The 14952-nt window shown below is 40.1% G+C and overlaps 1 protein-coding gene across 2 annotated transcripts in view; it reads left to right on the top strand.

Annotated features, from left to right (window-relative positions):
• The window catches only part of DDX60 (DExD/H-box helicase 60), a 90944-nt gene that overhangs the window by 62834 nt on the left and 13158 nt on the right, over positions 1-14952 (top strand). For both annotated transcript variants that reach the window (XM_054989770.1, XM_054989772.1), the window contains 11 exons: positions 172-276; positions 402-524; positions 595-722; positions 4254-4409; positions 6011-6149; positions 6752-6904; positions 9203-9307; positions 9991-10191; positions 11527-11631; positions 12234-12375; positions 14461-14582. In XM_054989770.1, the coding sequence (XP_054845745.1) occupies positions 172-276; positions 402-524; positions 595-722; positions 4254-4409; positions 6011-6149; positions 6752-6904; positions 9203-9307; positions 9991-10191; positions 11527-11631; positions 12234-12375; positions 14461-14582 (1479 nt within the window). The remainder of the gene's footprint in view (positions 1-171; positions 277-401; positions 525-594; positions 723-4253; positions 4410-6010; positions 6150-6751; positions 6905-9202; positions 9308-9990; positions 10192-11526; positions 11632-12233; positions 12376-14460; positions 14583-14952) is intronic.

Genomic DNA, 14952 nt, shown 5'->3' with positions numbered 1-14952 from the left:
TTGACTGTTCGTTGCTTCAAAGGAAATTGTGTCTTGTCATATATTCAGCAGTGTTTTTCTGAGCATTTTTGGTGGGGCAGTATAGCTGAATTCTTTTTCCCACTGCACTGTTTTTGGAGCAGGGTTGCTCCATCTTTAGTGCAATCTTCTTCTCCTGTTTTCATATTACAGATTGAGAAATACGGCTTCCCATTGGATCTTTCACTGTCTCCTCGAGAATCTCTTATATTGTATGACAACATGGTAAAAGTTAGAGAAAATTGGCCAGGGAAGCACGTACGTAAACATTATTTGGATATCCTTGTAGTTACTCAGGGCAAAGAGATAGGGATCATTGTGTTTATCTAAGGACATTTCAGATGTACAATTGTAGTCACTTCATCTGGTCTTACTTTTTTCAGAAACTAGATCCTGAGGAGTTTTTTAAGGACAAGATTATAATCACTAAGACAGATGCAAGACAGTATGAGAAAGAGTTGAAAGAAGAACTAGAGATGTGGATTAAACATGGCTTCCAAAAAGAGGTATGTCTAATTTCTCACCTGTTTGTTGGTATATTTCGTTCATTGCTAAACTGTTGTCATTTTTGTCTAGGTGAAAAAAATGCTGTGGGTGCTCAGACCTCAACCTGTTTGCGCTGCTGAAAAAGTGATGCGAACCAGTTTTCCTCGTTTTGTGGAAAAACTACACCAGATGAATAAATTGCCTGCACTTTTTTTCTTGTAAGGAATACAAGAGGAGATGTCTGTTTTGTATAGTTGTGTTATGCATAATCAGTGAGCTAGCAATTTGTATCTGAAAACTAAAATGTACTGTCATGCATTAACAATCTCAAAAGTTCAAAATGTTGATTCCTTTCACAAAAACCTATATATACAAATCATGTATACTGTGCTATAATGATCAAGCCTAAGCAGGTCTACTCTGAATCAGATGTTAGCAGAGTGAGTTTTTGTTCTTAAGGGCCACATTGTGGGGTCTAGCCAGTTGTAGGAAACAAAGTATTTATTTAGACAAGTAATACTACAAGAGAGATAGAGTGAGTGTCTTAGCTACATGGCTGGCCAGATAGAGGTGATGAAGCAGGACATAAGCCTGAGAGTAGCGTTCTGGGGACAATAAACAACATTTAGCAGGAGGAAGGATAGTGTCCATTTCCCAATCTGACTAGATTTCCCATTTGCTGCCCTCTGCAGGAGCGTCTTGACATTGTATATTTCAATTGTAAGTCCTATTTTATTCAATGAAGTTTAGTCCCAGGTAGAGAAGTAAAATTTCTAGAACTTTTGAAGACATTGGAAGAAAACACCTCCCCCCCCCCAGAAAAAAACCCCTGAAATATTGGGGAAAATTGAAATATATGCAATACTTTCCTATCAAGCCTAGACTACTTTTACTGATTTAACAACATAAAATGCATCATTTTAATGTAAATAATTGCAAACACCAAACTCTTTAATGTATTACCATTAAACACTGTAAGATACTAATTGTTGCCAAAATTATTTACGCTTCTGAATAAAATCTGGGCTATACAATCAAGAATAGAATTATATTTTTCTGCTAGGATAGGCATTTGCGAAATGCTTTATAACTGGGTATTACCTTACTTTACTGAGTATAACTTTAAAGTAGTAATACTCCACAATCACAATTATCATCAACCAAAAAAGCCACATGTCTACTGTATGCCTGGTATGCCAAACACCCCATATATATATATAATAGGGGTTCATTTAAAAGATTTTAGTTATACATTTAATATTACCGGTGAGCTTGCTTCTCAGCACCACTGTTGAACTTTAGCCAATCCTTGTGTATATGGAGTGAAGGGACCGTTTTCCTCCCTCCCACTCTCTCTGCACTGTGAGGACCAGAAGCTCAGGTGAGAGAGTGAGATTGCCAAGGAAAGCTGGACAAAGGAAAGTAAAACTACTACTCCACTGTGGCCAGTGCTCTCTTTTCCGGTGTGGCTGAAGGTTGGGTAGGGGTTGTATTCTCTTTTGTGGGCAACCAGCTCATTCTCTTCTCAGCAGCCATTGTGGAGAAATGGTAGACTGATAGAGAGGATGAGCCCTTTACTTCCAGCCCATGCATGAGGCCCAAACTCAGCAAGGCTCACAGCTTATCTGTCCTCCAGTTCCTGTGATGGTGGCTGTTTCAAGGTGGGAACCACCTGCCGACTACAAGCCATATAGAGCAATGGCCTTGCTTACTTTCTTGGCACATGGGGTAGGTGCTACATTGGGCAATAGATCTGAGAAGAGCCACTGTTGCAGTGCCAAAGGGCTATAGACTCCTTAGAGGAATTAAAGCATACAACAATAATTCTAGTTTGATGGGACAACTTGACATAATATCCTTACATCTAATAGTCATTTGTAGTCCCTATGGAGATCATAACAAGGCACAGCAAGGCCACCCAGAGCCAGCATATAGGTTTCTACAAATTTGGGGTGTCTCCTCAGTTTGCAAAAATACAAGTTAAAGGAGTGTGTATTAAGCTTTTTAAACTGGTAACGGTGACTTTTATAAATATTCAGACATTACAAAAGAAAGAAAAAAGAACTTTGTGTAGAATTTTGAGTTTCTCAAGCAACCCAAACTGGAACTTGACATTGTGGCAAAGATTTTGGACACCATAACAAGGGGGTGAGTGAGGGGAGGAAGCAGGAATAATGAGTGGAAGGGTGAGATAAGAAGAGCAGGGACTGGGGAAAAACAGCTGGAAATGGGAGGGGAAGGGGAGGAAGAAAGCATAGCTAGAGGAGGAGGGTGAATGAAGTGGAATCAGTCAACAGGTGGGGAAAGAAGGAAGGTGTAAATGAAGGCAGAAGGAGGGATGAATTGGGACCCACCAAAGGTTGGGATTAAGAAGGAAATGGAAATAGTTCTGAGGAAGAGAAGAGCTGCTTCCGTGTGGAGACAAGTCTCTGCTGCTGCTCAACATTTAGCTGTGGAGTCAGAAGGGAAATTAAGCAGCCTGCACTTTTCCTCCTATAACTTCATAACAAAAAGGACTAGAAACTTATTTTTTTTTAATAAATGAAAATCAGGAACTAGTACATGGTGACAATCGATCATTATAACATTATAATTATACATTATAATATAGATTAGGTTACCTAAAAGTGGTCTACACGGTCCTGCCCTTGAGAAGTATTCAGGAACTTCAGTTGGTGCAGAATGCTGCAGTCAGAGTGTTGATTGGAGTGTTTTGTAGGAACCATATCACTCCATTTTTGACCCATCTGCATTGGCTCCCAATTTGTTTCTCAGCATAATTCAAGGTGCTGGTGTTGGCCTTTAAAGCCCTATATCGTTTGGGAAAAACATACCTGAAGGACCAGCTACTCCCATATGAACCTGCCTTACTATTGCTGCCCTATTTGGAGCCCTGGTTCAGTTTCCACCACTTTCTGAGAGGGCCTTCTCAGTTGTGGTACCAAAACTATGGCACTCTCTCCCCAGGGAGATTTATCTGCCTCCTGTTGCCTTCTTCCACCAGCAGGCAATGACTTTTTTGTTTTGTTTGGAATTCTCTCAGTCATCTCTCCTTTGTGCCCAATGTTTTAATTGTTGTTTTTCTGTCTTTCTATGTTTTTTAGCTCCGGTTTTAATTGTTGTTTTGGTTGGTCTTAATACGTGATTTAATTATGTATGTTTTAATTTGTTAGCCACTTTGGTGGCTCTTGAAAGGGCAGAAAGGTGGGATATACATTTGGTTAATAAATAATGATATTATAATCTAGCAATTCCCATTTTTTAAAAAAAGATCTCCCCAGTCCCCTCTGCTGTATGTGTATGTGAAGGGTGGGGAATGGCAACCATTGGGGCTGAGGCAAGGAAATTGTAACTAAAGTGGGGAGGACCTGCAGAAATGCACACTTTCCCATCCACATGGTGTCCAAAGGCACTGTGACCATGATGCCTCCCAAAAGATCATAGTCAGTAAAGTTTGGGAATGACTGTGGCAAAATGGGAGTAAACACAGAAACATAATGAATACAGCATGACATCTTTGTGGATATTCCTGAAAACAGTGGTTTTGTAAGGAAGCTCAGAGCAAGACATCCATATGGAAACAGCTGTGGGGTGCCAGGCGGGTCCAAAGGTAACAGTGGAATGCAGGAGATGGAGAATGGAAACTTGAGTCAGAGTGGAAAGAGAAAGAATGAGATTCACCCGCACTCCTTTGGGTATTCACGGTTTAAGATCTAAAGATAACCGCGACTTGAACTTCTCTTTTAAAGATTCGATACCATAGCAGTGGAAGAACAGGCTAAAAATGTCTGCAGTGCCTTGGAGGAGAAGCAAAGCAGCAAGCAGATTCCAGGTGCTGAGAAAGAACAGCTTTTGTTAACAAAAAAACGTAAAAAGATTGAAAAGTTTTTGGCTGTTCAGAAGGAGTAAGTACTATGTGCCCTTTTTGGAGCACATTTTAATTTTATAACATTTTTTGATTCATCAAATCATATGCTAAATAAAAACTAGGGAATAAACCATCTAAAGTAAAAAAAAAGCAACATTGTTTTCAACACCCATGTTTTCCAGTTATAAAAACATTACTAGTTATAAAGGGTTTGCTAAGCTGCTTGATGCTTGCCTCCCCGTTTCTCCCAGTTTTTAAATACGAGAGAATTCTTAACTTTTCAGTTGCAACTAGTGATTTCTGCTTTGCTTACCATTTCCATGAAATTAGACCCTCCTTCATACAAAAAGGCACTTCTGCTCATGGAAGGAGTGTGTGAGAGTTTGGAAGCAATCCTAAATAGTTCTACTCAGAAGAAAGTATCATTGTATTTAGTGGGGCATACTCTGAGAAAAATGTCCTTAAGATTGTAGCTTTTATTTTGGTGTTCTGTGAATGAACATCCAGGCGTACTTTTTAAATAACAGATGTGAGGAACTCAAGATTTGAACCAGGAGTGCAGGGCAGAAGAAGGGGAATGTACATTTTCAGTGCACTCTTAAGAGTTTCTCCAGTGTAAGGCCATTGAAATCAATGGGCTTAGACTGGAGTAACTTTTCTTAGGGTTGCACTGGCTAGGTTATAAAACTGGTCATAAAACTGCTGAGAAACTCAGAAATGCCTTTCTGCCCACCCTCCCCTTTCTAGAACCCATTGTATTTTTCCCCACAACAGGCTTTGTTGCTAGTTACAACATGATCATTTAATATTCTTAGTAACAACTCAACAGAAAATTATACAATCCATCATAACAAATACAAAGACCAATTACACGAGTCCAAAAAGTATCTTACCCAAAGAGAAGAATGTCACAGGTAAGGAGCCTCTTCTAAGAAGAAGCTGTCTATCAATTTAACATACTTATAGGGTTTCAGAACCTTTTCTTAACAATACCCGTTTCAAAGACTCAAATTCTTGGCTAACTTATTATCTTATGATTTCATACACCAAACAAAGTTTTCCATATTTGAAACATCTCCTTGAAACACATACCAATAGTTAGTTTATTCTTGCTACTTTTGGTGTATGCAGAATTAGTGATTACAAGTTTCTCATGCATCTGAATATCTTATTGCCCTCCACCAATGCGACTATCCTTGAATAAAATTGCAAGCTTTTATGAAGTTAAACATTCCTTCCATTCTGATACTCCCTGCACTTGGGCATTGGTACATTGCATATATTGATATGAGTTAGATATGTCTTCTAATGTACACGTTGCAATACAACTGTGTTTTAAGCCCTTCTCCAAAGCTGTTTTATTCTAGGTCTCTATACTCCCTTTGTGGCCTCTATAGTTATGGGGCCAGTCTAGTCTAATGTTTGTGTTCATAGGTATCTGGAATGATTTCCTTGGTAATATCCCAGAACTGTTCTCTTACAGTTCTAACTATATCCATGACAATACACACTTGATGTTAACATTGTCCATTCTTAAGAACTATCTCAGAGTGCAAAACATGTAATGAAGCATGAGGACTGGTGAGCTTCATATACAATGAAGAAAAATATTGATAATCTTTGTATATGGTTGTACAGCGACACAAAACTCAGCCGTAAAGATGACAAAACAATAACCAAGACAGCTGAACTTGAAAGCATAATGAATCGCCTTGAGAAGATTGCTGAAATCCCTTCTGACTGCACGTATGCAAATGATCAAGCTGTTGATAATGAGGTGAGCCGAAATATTAAAAAAGACACTGATGAACTGTTTTTTTTTAATTGTACTCCACTTTTCAGCCAATTACAACCCTTCACAAAGATCCAATTACCAATTCACAAAAACAGAGAAAAGAATGGAGAGAAGATAATAATGAACTAGACGTAACCATCTAGTTCGCAAAGTAATCAGAATGAAATGCCAATAAAGAACAGCAACCAGCTGCTTATGACATCCATGATGGATATATTATCTTGAGCCAGTTACATACTCTCAGACTCCTGAGAGTGTATGTACTATAAGCTACCTCACAGGGTTTTTGTGAGGATAAAATGTAGGAGAAGATAACTATGTAAGCTGCTTTGGGTCCCCATTGGTGAGAAAGGTGGGATATAAATGAAGAAAATTCATAAACTGTTAAACTATTTTCAGTTACAACGGTAGCTAATTAGTCTAGTCATTTTTTTCTAGAGAGGTAGACTAGTAAGAGAGTTGGTGCCAAAAAAATGTAAGAGTCCTGATGTTACTCATAAATGTGATTATTTGGTTTTGGTATGGGCTAAAACAATTTACTGTTAATATGTACTATGTAAATAATAACTTCTTAATTTCCTAAGGTTTTGCACAAGATATTTGATCGAACAAAATTCATGAAAAAGCACAAAGAGCTGCAAAAACTGGCACTTAGAGGCATTGGATACCATCATGCCTCTGTCGGACATAAAGGAAGGCAACTGGTAGAGATGCTGTTCAGAATGGGATTTATACAGGTTTGCCAGTTTCCCCAGATTCCCTCTCCCACCCATCTAGTATCACTTCCCTTTATGCTTGTGAGTTGTTATGAATTGTTTCAACAGAAAAGTCAGATTAGGTGGCCATTCCTGGGGGACCTTACGTTCTTCTGTTTTGAAGTTAGGTATGATGGCTGCCTTCTGTGTACCTAAGAAAGGTTATGAAAGAGAGGGATGCAGAAGTGATAGATGAATGGGAGTGAGGGAGTCACTGTCATGGCATGTCTTCCCTCCCTGTAACTTCTCAGGACTGATTTTAAAAGAACTGATGGTGATACAGAAATAACTTGCCCATCTGGGGCTTTTCATGGCTGGTATCACATTTGAATTGGGTCAGTATCTTCTACAGGTGCAAAGGGGGACTGATTGCCCGTGTGGATGTACGTGTTCACTTGTGCAGGTAGGAGACTTTGACATGGATCCTATGGGCCCATTCTGTTGGCTCAACAGCAGCTCCTCTGACAGAATCTGACAGAATGACTTTTCTGTTAGCAGAAGGAGTGAGAGTGACTTTTGTCTTCCCAGCTCCTGCTGCAGATTCCCAGTTTGCTTCACACACTGATGTTCAGGTCTAGCATGATTGAGGGGGGCAGAAAAAGGTTGCAGTGAAAGGGTTGTTAATGAAATGAAGGGTCTCCTTGTGAGTTGGGGGAATTAGTGTACAAGGAGAGGTAGCAAGAGGAGGTAACTGCGAGATCTCCACCTATGTATATGAGGATTGTCCCTTCTAGAGGACTCTTTCAATAAAGAGGCAGATGTTCAATCAAAAGGAGGTTTTATTTAAAATAATAAAGGATCAATTGTGCACAAAACACATAGGACACACAGAACTAACCAGTATGCAGTGAGGAAAATTGGATGGAGCTGAGGGATTGGGTGATAGTTACCAGTCCAGAAGAGGGTTCCGTGAGAGAGAGCGTTGAACGACCAGCGTGTCAGTGCAGGAAAGGCTCAGATGGAGGTCTGAAGGTGAATGCTGGATCTAAAGGCATGCACCCAACTATGGTGGAGGGGCAGTCCAATTATGCTGTGGAATGTAATCTGAGGCATGATTACGTCTTTTGCTACCAAAATAATACCTTAATGGTCATCTCTGGGGTGAGACAAAAAACTTGAGAGCTGTCCCCGGTGTATGACAATGAAACTGGGAAGGTTTGATAAAGCCTTCCTGGGGATTGCTAAAGTTATCAGTGATGATTGATGACACGCGATGGCTGGATAGGAGCAGCTACCAGAGTCCTGAATAGCCCAGAATGAGAGAGTGAATAAGGGAAGATCAGTAAGGGTGTGTTAAGGGGATTAATTCAGGAACTCTTGGAAGACCCTATTGTCTTTGGATCTTAGCACATCTCTGAGGTATAGGGGCTGGAAGCTGGTCTTGTCTGGCAGCTCACATGCTAGTAATTTTCCATCTCCCAGCTGGGATCCGGCTTCCATTTTCCTGCCTTGCTAGGCAATGTTTTTGTGTTTTAAACCACATCTAGAGGGGGGCTTATGATATTGCCGTATTCATAAGCCTTCTTAATATCGTGAGGGCAGATCCAACTGCTAATGTCCTATAGTGCAACTCTGCTTGCACTGCTTAGGATCCAAGCCATTCACTTAATTTCGCTGTGGCAGTAGCCATGTGTAGAAACCCTGCATGGAAACGTTTAACTTGCATGTCCAATGTCACACTGGGAATCAGCCAGTGTCAGACAAGTATGTTTCTTCTCTCAGCACATCCAGATTCCAAAAATATGTAACCTATATACAAGGGTTTGGGTGGCTGGTTGTGCCCTTGGGAAGAGTGCACCCACCAGGCACTGTGACTATGTACTGTGATGAAAAAGGGGATACAGGGAAGGGATTCATTGAATCAAACATTCCTCTCGGTCTCCTTTGTATCATGCCCATATGGGATTCATACTGAGCTTTTTACCAGGCAGGTCCCAGTACTTTATAACATGGTCCACAGAGCCAGCTGCAGTAGAGAAGACTACTGGGACCAATCAAGATACCTCTGGTTCTATAAAGCTTTGGTTTTCAGACTGTTCCCCATCTGGACAACCTGTCAGCTGAAAGCAGACCTAGCCCAGACTGTGTTTAGGTGTGCTCTTGTGATCTGGAAAAATTTAGGATACTGTTGTGTGTATTCATGTGACTGGGCTTCATTCAGTTTGTCCCAGTATTAGCTGATATGCTTCTTTTTATTATTCTGATCTGATTTCCCCCCTCCATGTTGTTTCCCATTAGCATCTTTCTTTTTACAATTGGAATTATTTGATTTTATTTCAGGTGGTGACAGCCACAGGAACCTTGGCTTTGGGCATCAACATGCCATGCAAATCTGTCGTCTTTCTACAGAATTCTGTATATTTGGATGCTCTGAACTATAGACAGGTACTAAAATATACACGCTTAAGTAGATTAATTTTTATAAGAAAAGGTTCAAAAACCTGTACATTTGAGGGAGGGAGTAACGGGTACAATAAATACACGAATTGTCTATGTATGCAATCATAGGCACAGTCCCTATCTGCAGGGATAGGCATAAGATTGTGTGTGTGTGAGTGAGTGAGTGAGTGAGTGAGTGAGTGAGAGAGAGAGAGAGAGAGAGAGAGAGAGAGAGAGAGAGAGAGAGAGAGAGAGAGAGAGAACACATAATACCTGAATAGTTTCAGATTGTATCCAGAATACCGATTCCTATATACTTCCTATTTAAAGTCTTTTTGCAATAACTTTCTAATGGTGATTGATTTTTTAAAAACCAACTTTGCCCTTCAGAATGTTTTGTTCTGTTTTACATTTTGTAAGACAATTTGAGTCTTCACTAGAAAGAATAGTGGAGATAAAAATACTTAAATTTAATTAAATCAAACAAAATAAATTACATTAAACAAATACTTAAATTGAATAAATTAATTGAAAAATTAAATTGCTCAAATATCCAACCATAGTGCAATCATAAACAGAATTACGCCTCTTAAAATCCATTTTAGTCAATGAGCTTAGAATTGTAAATAGTTTAAGTGTTGCGATGCTAATTTTGCTTGATATCTAAGGCTTAGATGGCTCCTTTTCAGATGTCTGGGCGTGCTGGCCGGCGCGGTCAAGATTTGTTGGGGAACGTCTTTTTCTATGACATTCCATTGCCCAAAATACAGAAGCTCATGAAATCAAATGTACCTGAACTTCGAGGACAGTTTCCACTGAGTATTTCTCTGATCTTGAGACTCCTGCTGTTGGCTTCAAAAGCAGATGACAAAGATGATGCACAAGCAAAGGTGATCTGCACTTTTATGTTAAATAAGAATAATTTTCAAGCTTGCCTGGGCAATCCAGATCAGGGCAGATTAAAGGTATAAATCTCTTACTTTCTGAGTGTTCAGACCACTGTCTTTTTGAACGCTTTCTATGTTCTTGCTACTCAGTCCACAAGTTACAAATCAGTACTAAATACTAGTGTAATCAGCTGTTGCATCCAAGAGGTATGGCGGGGAGAGTGATTTGTATTGCAGGCCCCATTGTGCTGCACAACATACTGCCCTCAGCACAACATACTGCCCTAGGATGGGGGAGGGCACCGGATGCTGCTGGGGGAAGGAAAAGATGGGAAACTGTCTTTTGTTCTGTTCATATCAGTGTGGAACCCAACCTGATGTCTTGACGAATATATTTACGTTTTCCCCTTTTTGTTTCTTTCACCTCTATATAGACCTCATTCCATGTTCGTTAACACTATATACTCAGTTAGTTCTGTCTATAGCAAGAGGGAGCGGGTTGGATCCTGCAGTAAGTTTCCACCAACAGAAGGGGGGGAGCAACTGTTGCTGATTCCTCCTTTTCATTGCAGGCCTTTGTACTGTTCCTGGGGGCCCCCCTTGCCCAGTCAGGAGCAGCATTTCAGGGATCGTTCTTGGCTGAAGGGGGAAAGCAAGGAGGTCCTGATCTGCTGATAGAAATATCTTCTGGTAGTGGAGATTTACCAGGAGAACCAACCCAGCATATCATATATTCTCTAATAATGTTTAAAGTAAGGAGCCCTGTGGGGCAGAGTGGTAAGCTACAGTACTACAGCCCAAGCTCTGCTCACGACCTGAGTTCAATCCCAGCGGAAGCTGGGTTCAGATAGCCAGCTCAAGGTTGACTCAGCCTCCCATCCTTCTGAGGTCAGTAAAATGAGTACCCAGTTTCCTGGGGGCAAAGTGTAGATGACTGGGGAAGGCAATGGCAAACCACTCCGTAAAAAGTCCGCCAAGAAAACTTGACTGAGTGCTTGCACAGGGGACTACCATGGGGGGACGGTGCTTCACGATGTTTTCTTGGTGGACTTTTTACGGAGTGGTTTGCCATTGCCTTCCCCAGTCATCTATACTTTGCCCCCAGGAAACTGGGTACTCATTTTACCGACCTCAGAAGGATGGAAGGCTGAGTCAACTTTGAGCTGGCTACCTGAACCTGGCTTCCCTCAGGATCGAACTCAGGTCATGAGCAGAGCTTGGGCTGTAGTACTGAAGCTTACCACTCTGCGGCACGGGGCTCTTATACCATTACCTTTACCTAATGTTTAAAGTAGATATGCTAGCAATGTATTAATGTGTTTTTTTTCTTCTCTTAAGGCTTTATCAGTACTGAAGCATTCACTTCTGTCATTCAAGCAACCTAGGGCCCTGGCAATGTTAAAGCTCTATTTTTTGTTTTCTTTACAGTTTCTTGTGAAAGAGGTAAGATTTCAAGTAATCGTCCTTAATCTAGATGTTTGGTCTTGCATTTTCTGTACTATCACCTCCTGTTGTCTGGACCTCTGTGTACATGCAGGAATGTTATCTACAGTTAAATTATTTGCTATAGTAACAAAAAATGTACCCCGATAGAACATCATGCTATAGCCTTCCATCATCTTTCTACTAACCGAGACTTGTGTTGTTCATCCGTTCTACAGCGCAATGAAATCTGCTTCTACTTGTGGGCAACCAAAGAGCAAACTTCTTTAGTTGCTGCTGCTAAGCATGTTCTGTCGTGACGTGCATAGTAGTTTAGTATTTAGCAGCAAAATCTGATAATTGTATACTTTTCCTGACGCACTCGCACGTCAGTCCTAAAATCAAAGCAAAATGAGGTGTAAGGATAACAGCCTTAATCAAACTTTACTGCTGTAACTTTCTTAAAAGATTAAACTAGTTTGTGTTACATACAGTGTACCCATATGGCAGGTATGGCTTGGACAATATTTTTTCCGAACACAGGTTAACATAAGTAAAAGACAGCTTTTATTTTGAAATGGGCTTGTTAAAAAAATCTAAATATATGTAATGCTCTGTTTTAGGGATATGTGGATCGAGATGGTAATACTACAGGTTTTTCTGGACTTGTCACCCACTTGCATTACTACGAGCCTTCCAATATTGTCCTGGTTGAATTTCTTGTGAAAGGCTTGTTCCACAACCTGTGTCAGAGGAGCAAGAAAAGTAGGTTTAGCTGGAGGAGGAGGGGCATCCATTCTTCTTTCCTCCTCTTCCTCTACCTCACTTCCCCGTATTGTACAAGCAAAACCTTGCTGAAAGCCAAATGAAAGAAACTATTATTCAGCTCATATAGGCAATGATTATTGTAAAGCTGTCTTCTACTATTCCTGACATGAGTGCCAATGTTTTTGTTTGTATCCTGCACTGCCAAACTAGATGCTACATTTTCGAAGAGTTGCATCTGTGTGGAGCAGCCAAAAAGAGAGAAATAACTCCCCAAGTGCCATTTTGGGTCATGAAAATGACACAGAAAGGAAGACAAGGGCTCCTCTTCCCCCATCATCACAGTTCTCAGCTCAATTAGACTCTGCTTTATTTTTAAACAGAAAGAATCAGGTCTGGGGAACCCAATCTTGACTTTTTTAAAAATGTAACAATTATTTTGGCTCACAGTTAACCTTCCATCCAGGAAAATTGCCCACCTTCAGTGAGCTAAATCAGATACCATGAAACTATTTTCTGGGCATGTTTTCAATATAACAACAACAACAACATTCAATTTATATACTGACCTTCAGGATGACTTAACACTCCCTCAGTGCTGTTTACAAAGCATGTCATTATTATCCCCACAACAAAACACCCTGTGAGGCAGGTGGGGCTGAGAGAGCTCTTAGAAGCTGTGACTGCCCAAGGTCACCCAGCTGGCTTCAAGTGGAGGAGTGGGGAATCCTACATATGTATATGTAGGAAAAAATATATTAGAATCAAATGACAAACTAAAGAATATACTTCTATTCCTTATGCTGAAACTTTATAAAATCAGGATGTGGGTGCCATAGCACCCACAAGTGGTTTTCCTGGTACTGCTTTGTTTCTTTAAAGCATATCTTCTTCAAAGCAAATAGCCAGTTCTGCCTTTCCTTAATTTCATTATAGTAGAAGGAGCTTCAAAAGAAGCTCTTTGTGAATGAAAGGAGCATCCATTAAGAAAGAGCTGCCTCCATTGTAGGTGGATATTTGGCTTGCAGACTCCCAACAGAGCTCATGTGGCTTAGTGGATAGAGTGCTGGACTAGGATCCTGGGAGACTTGGGTTCAAATCCCCACTTCTGCCATAGAAGCTCGCTGGGTGACCTTAGGCCCAAGCTCTCAACCTGGCCTCACAGGGTCATGGTGGGAAAATGGAGGAGGGGAGAATGATGTTCTGCTTTGAATTCCCGACTGAGGAGAAAAGTGGGATATAAATAAATAAATGCAAATGCATTCTGTGACTGGCTTCAGTACCCCATGGAAGCCATTTTGTTTTAGCACCCACTCTCCATTCTCAACATTCCAAGAGTGACTACAGACTGGACAAGATGGGGGACTATAATCTAGATAAACAACCTTTAGCTGAACTGTCCTGAATTTTAGGACCACTTTGCAACTGTTATTTTTCTGTCAAGAAACAATCTTCAAATTGGCTAGTATATTTTTTGGTCCAAGCATTTCAAGCCATGCTTTACATAATCTTTTTTTTCAATAATACAAAGCATGATTGATAATTTCAAGTCCTAGATATGGTTATCCCATAATGTAGCACACTCGTCTTATACCATATATATGAATCTAAAGTAATTTTCTTTAATATTTGAATAGGGAAAACTACATGGTGAACTTAATTTTTAATAAGAATATACACAGGAAAATTATGGGGGATTCTATTTTTGTGATGAGTTTTCATCCTCTAGAAACATCTTATTGTAGTAAGCCTGTAGTAGGCCTGCTGTCTGTAAATATAGTACCTTATGAGTTCCAAGTAGCAATGTTGGCCTAAAGGAAAATCCAAAGCCAGAATCCCTTTATCCAAGTAAAATAACAGGAAAGAGTGTAATCTTTCAAGTTCTCAGCAACTCTTCCTCATGTAACTATTCCCATCCAAAAGGAAATAGATATTTCAGGCCATTTATCTGTTCCTGCAAAAACAGTTGTATGGACCTAGGAGGCTTGGGGCACATGGTGGAGTTGGTATCATAGGCTATATACATTTGTAAAGAAATTATGGTACTATTGACTAGTTCGATGTGAAATTTCTGTTCTAAAACAGGGCCAAGGCTTTTTTCTAAAGCTGTGATGGAAAAATTAGTGCTAGTATTGGCACATCTCTTTGGAAGAAAACACATACCAGCTGCTGTTTTTAATTCTAAAAAGAAATTTTACCAATCAAAGGTAAGGTCAAAGGATTATTTGCTAAACAAATGTAAGAAAGCAGGAAGAACAGTACAAAGAAGATGGGATAATACAGAGAAGGAATGGGGAGGGTAAATGAACAAGTAATTATAAACTAGAAATTGGGCAATTCATATAGGAAATAAAAAAAGTTTAACTTTGAGTTTTTTTCCCTTATAATATGTGTTATCTTGGGGCACTAAGAACTACCATAATCAAGGAGGGGTAATAGTTTGTAGATATACTCAGTTACACACACCTTGAGTCACCCCAAGGTAATATGTGTGCTTCAGTTAGAATCTGAGGGCCAAGCTACACATGACGAATGACACTTGAAAGGGAAGTGGATTGAGTGGAGGGCAAGTGAACA

The sequence above is a fragment of the Eublepharis macularius genome, chromosome 10 (assembly GCF_028583425.1).
Source record: "Eublepharis macularius isolate TG4126 chromosome 10, MPM_Emac_v1.0, whole genome shotgun sequence".
NCBI lineage: Eukaryota > Metazoa > Chordata > Lepidosauria > Squamata > Eublepharidae > Eublepharis > Eublepharis macularius.
Note: the sequence above shows the minus strand (reverse complement) of the source record. Positions and strands in the feature narration are given on the sequence as shown.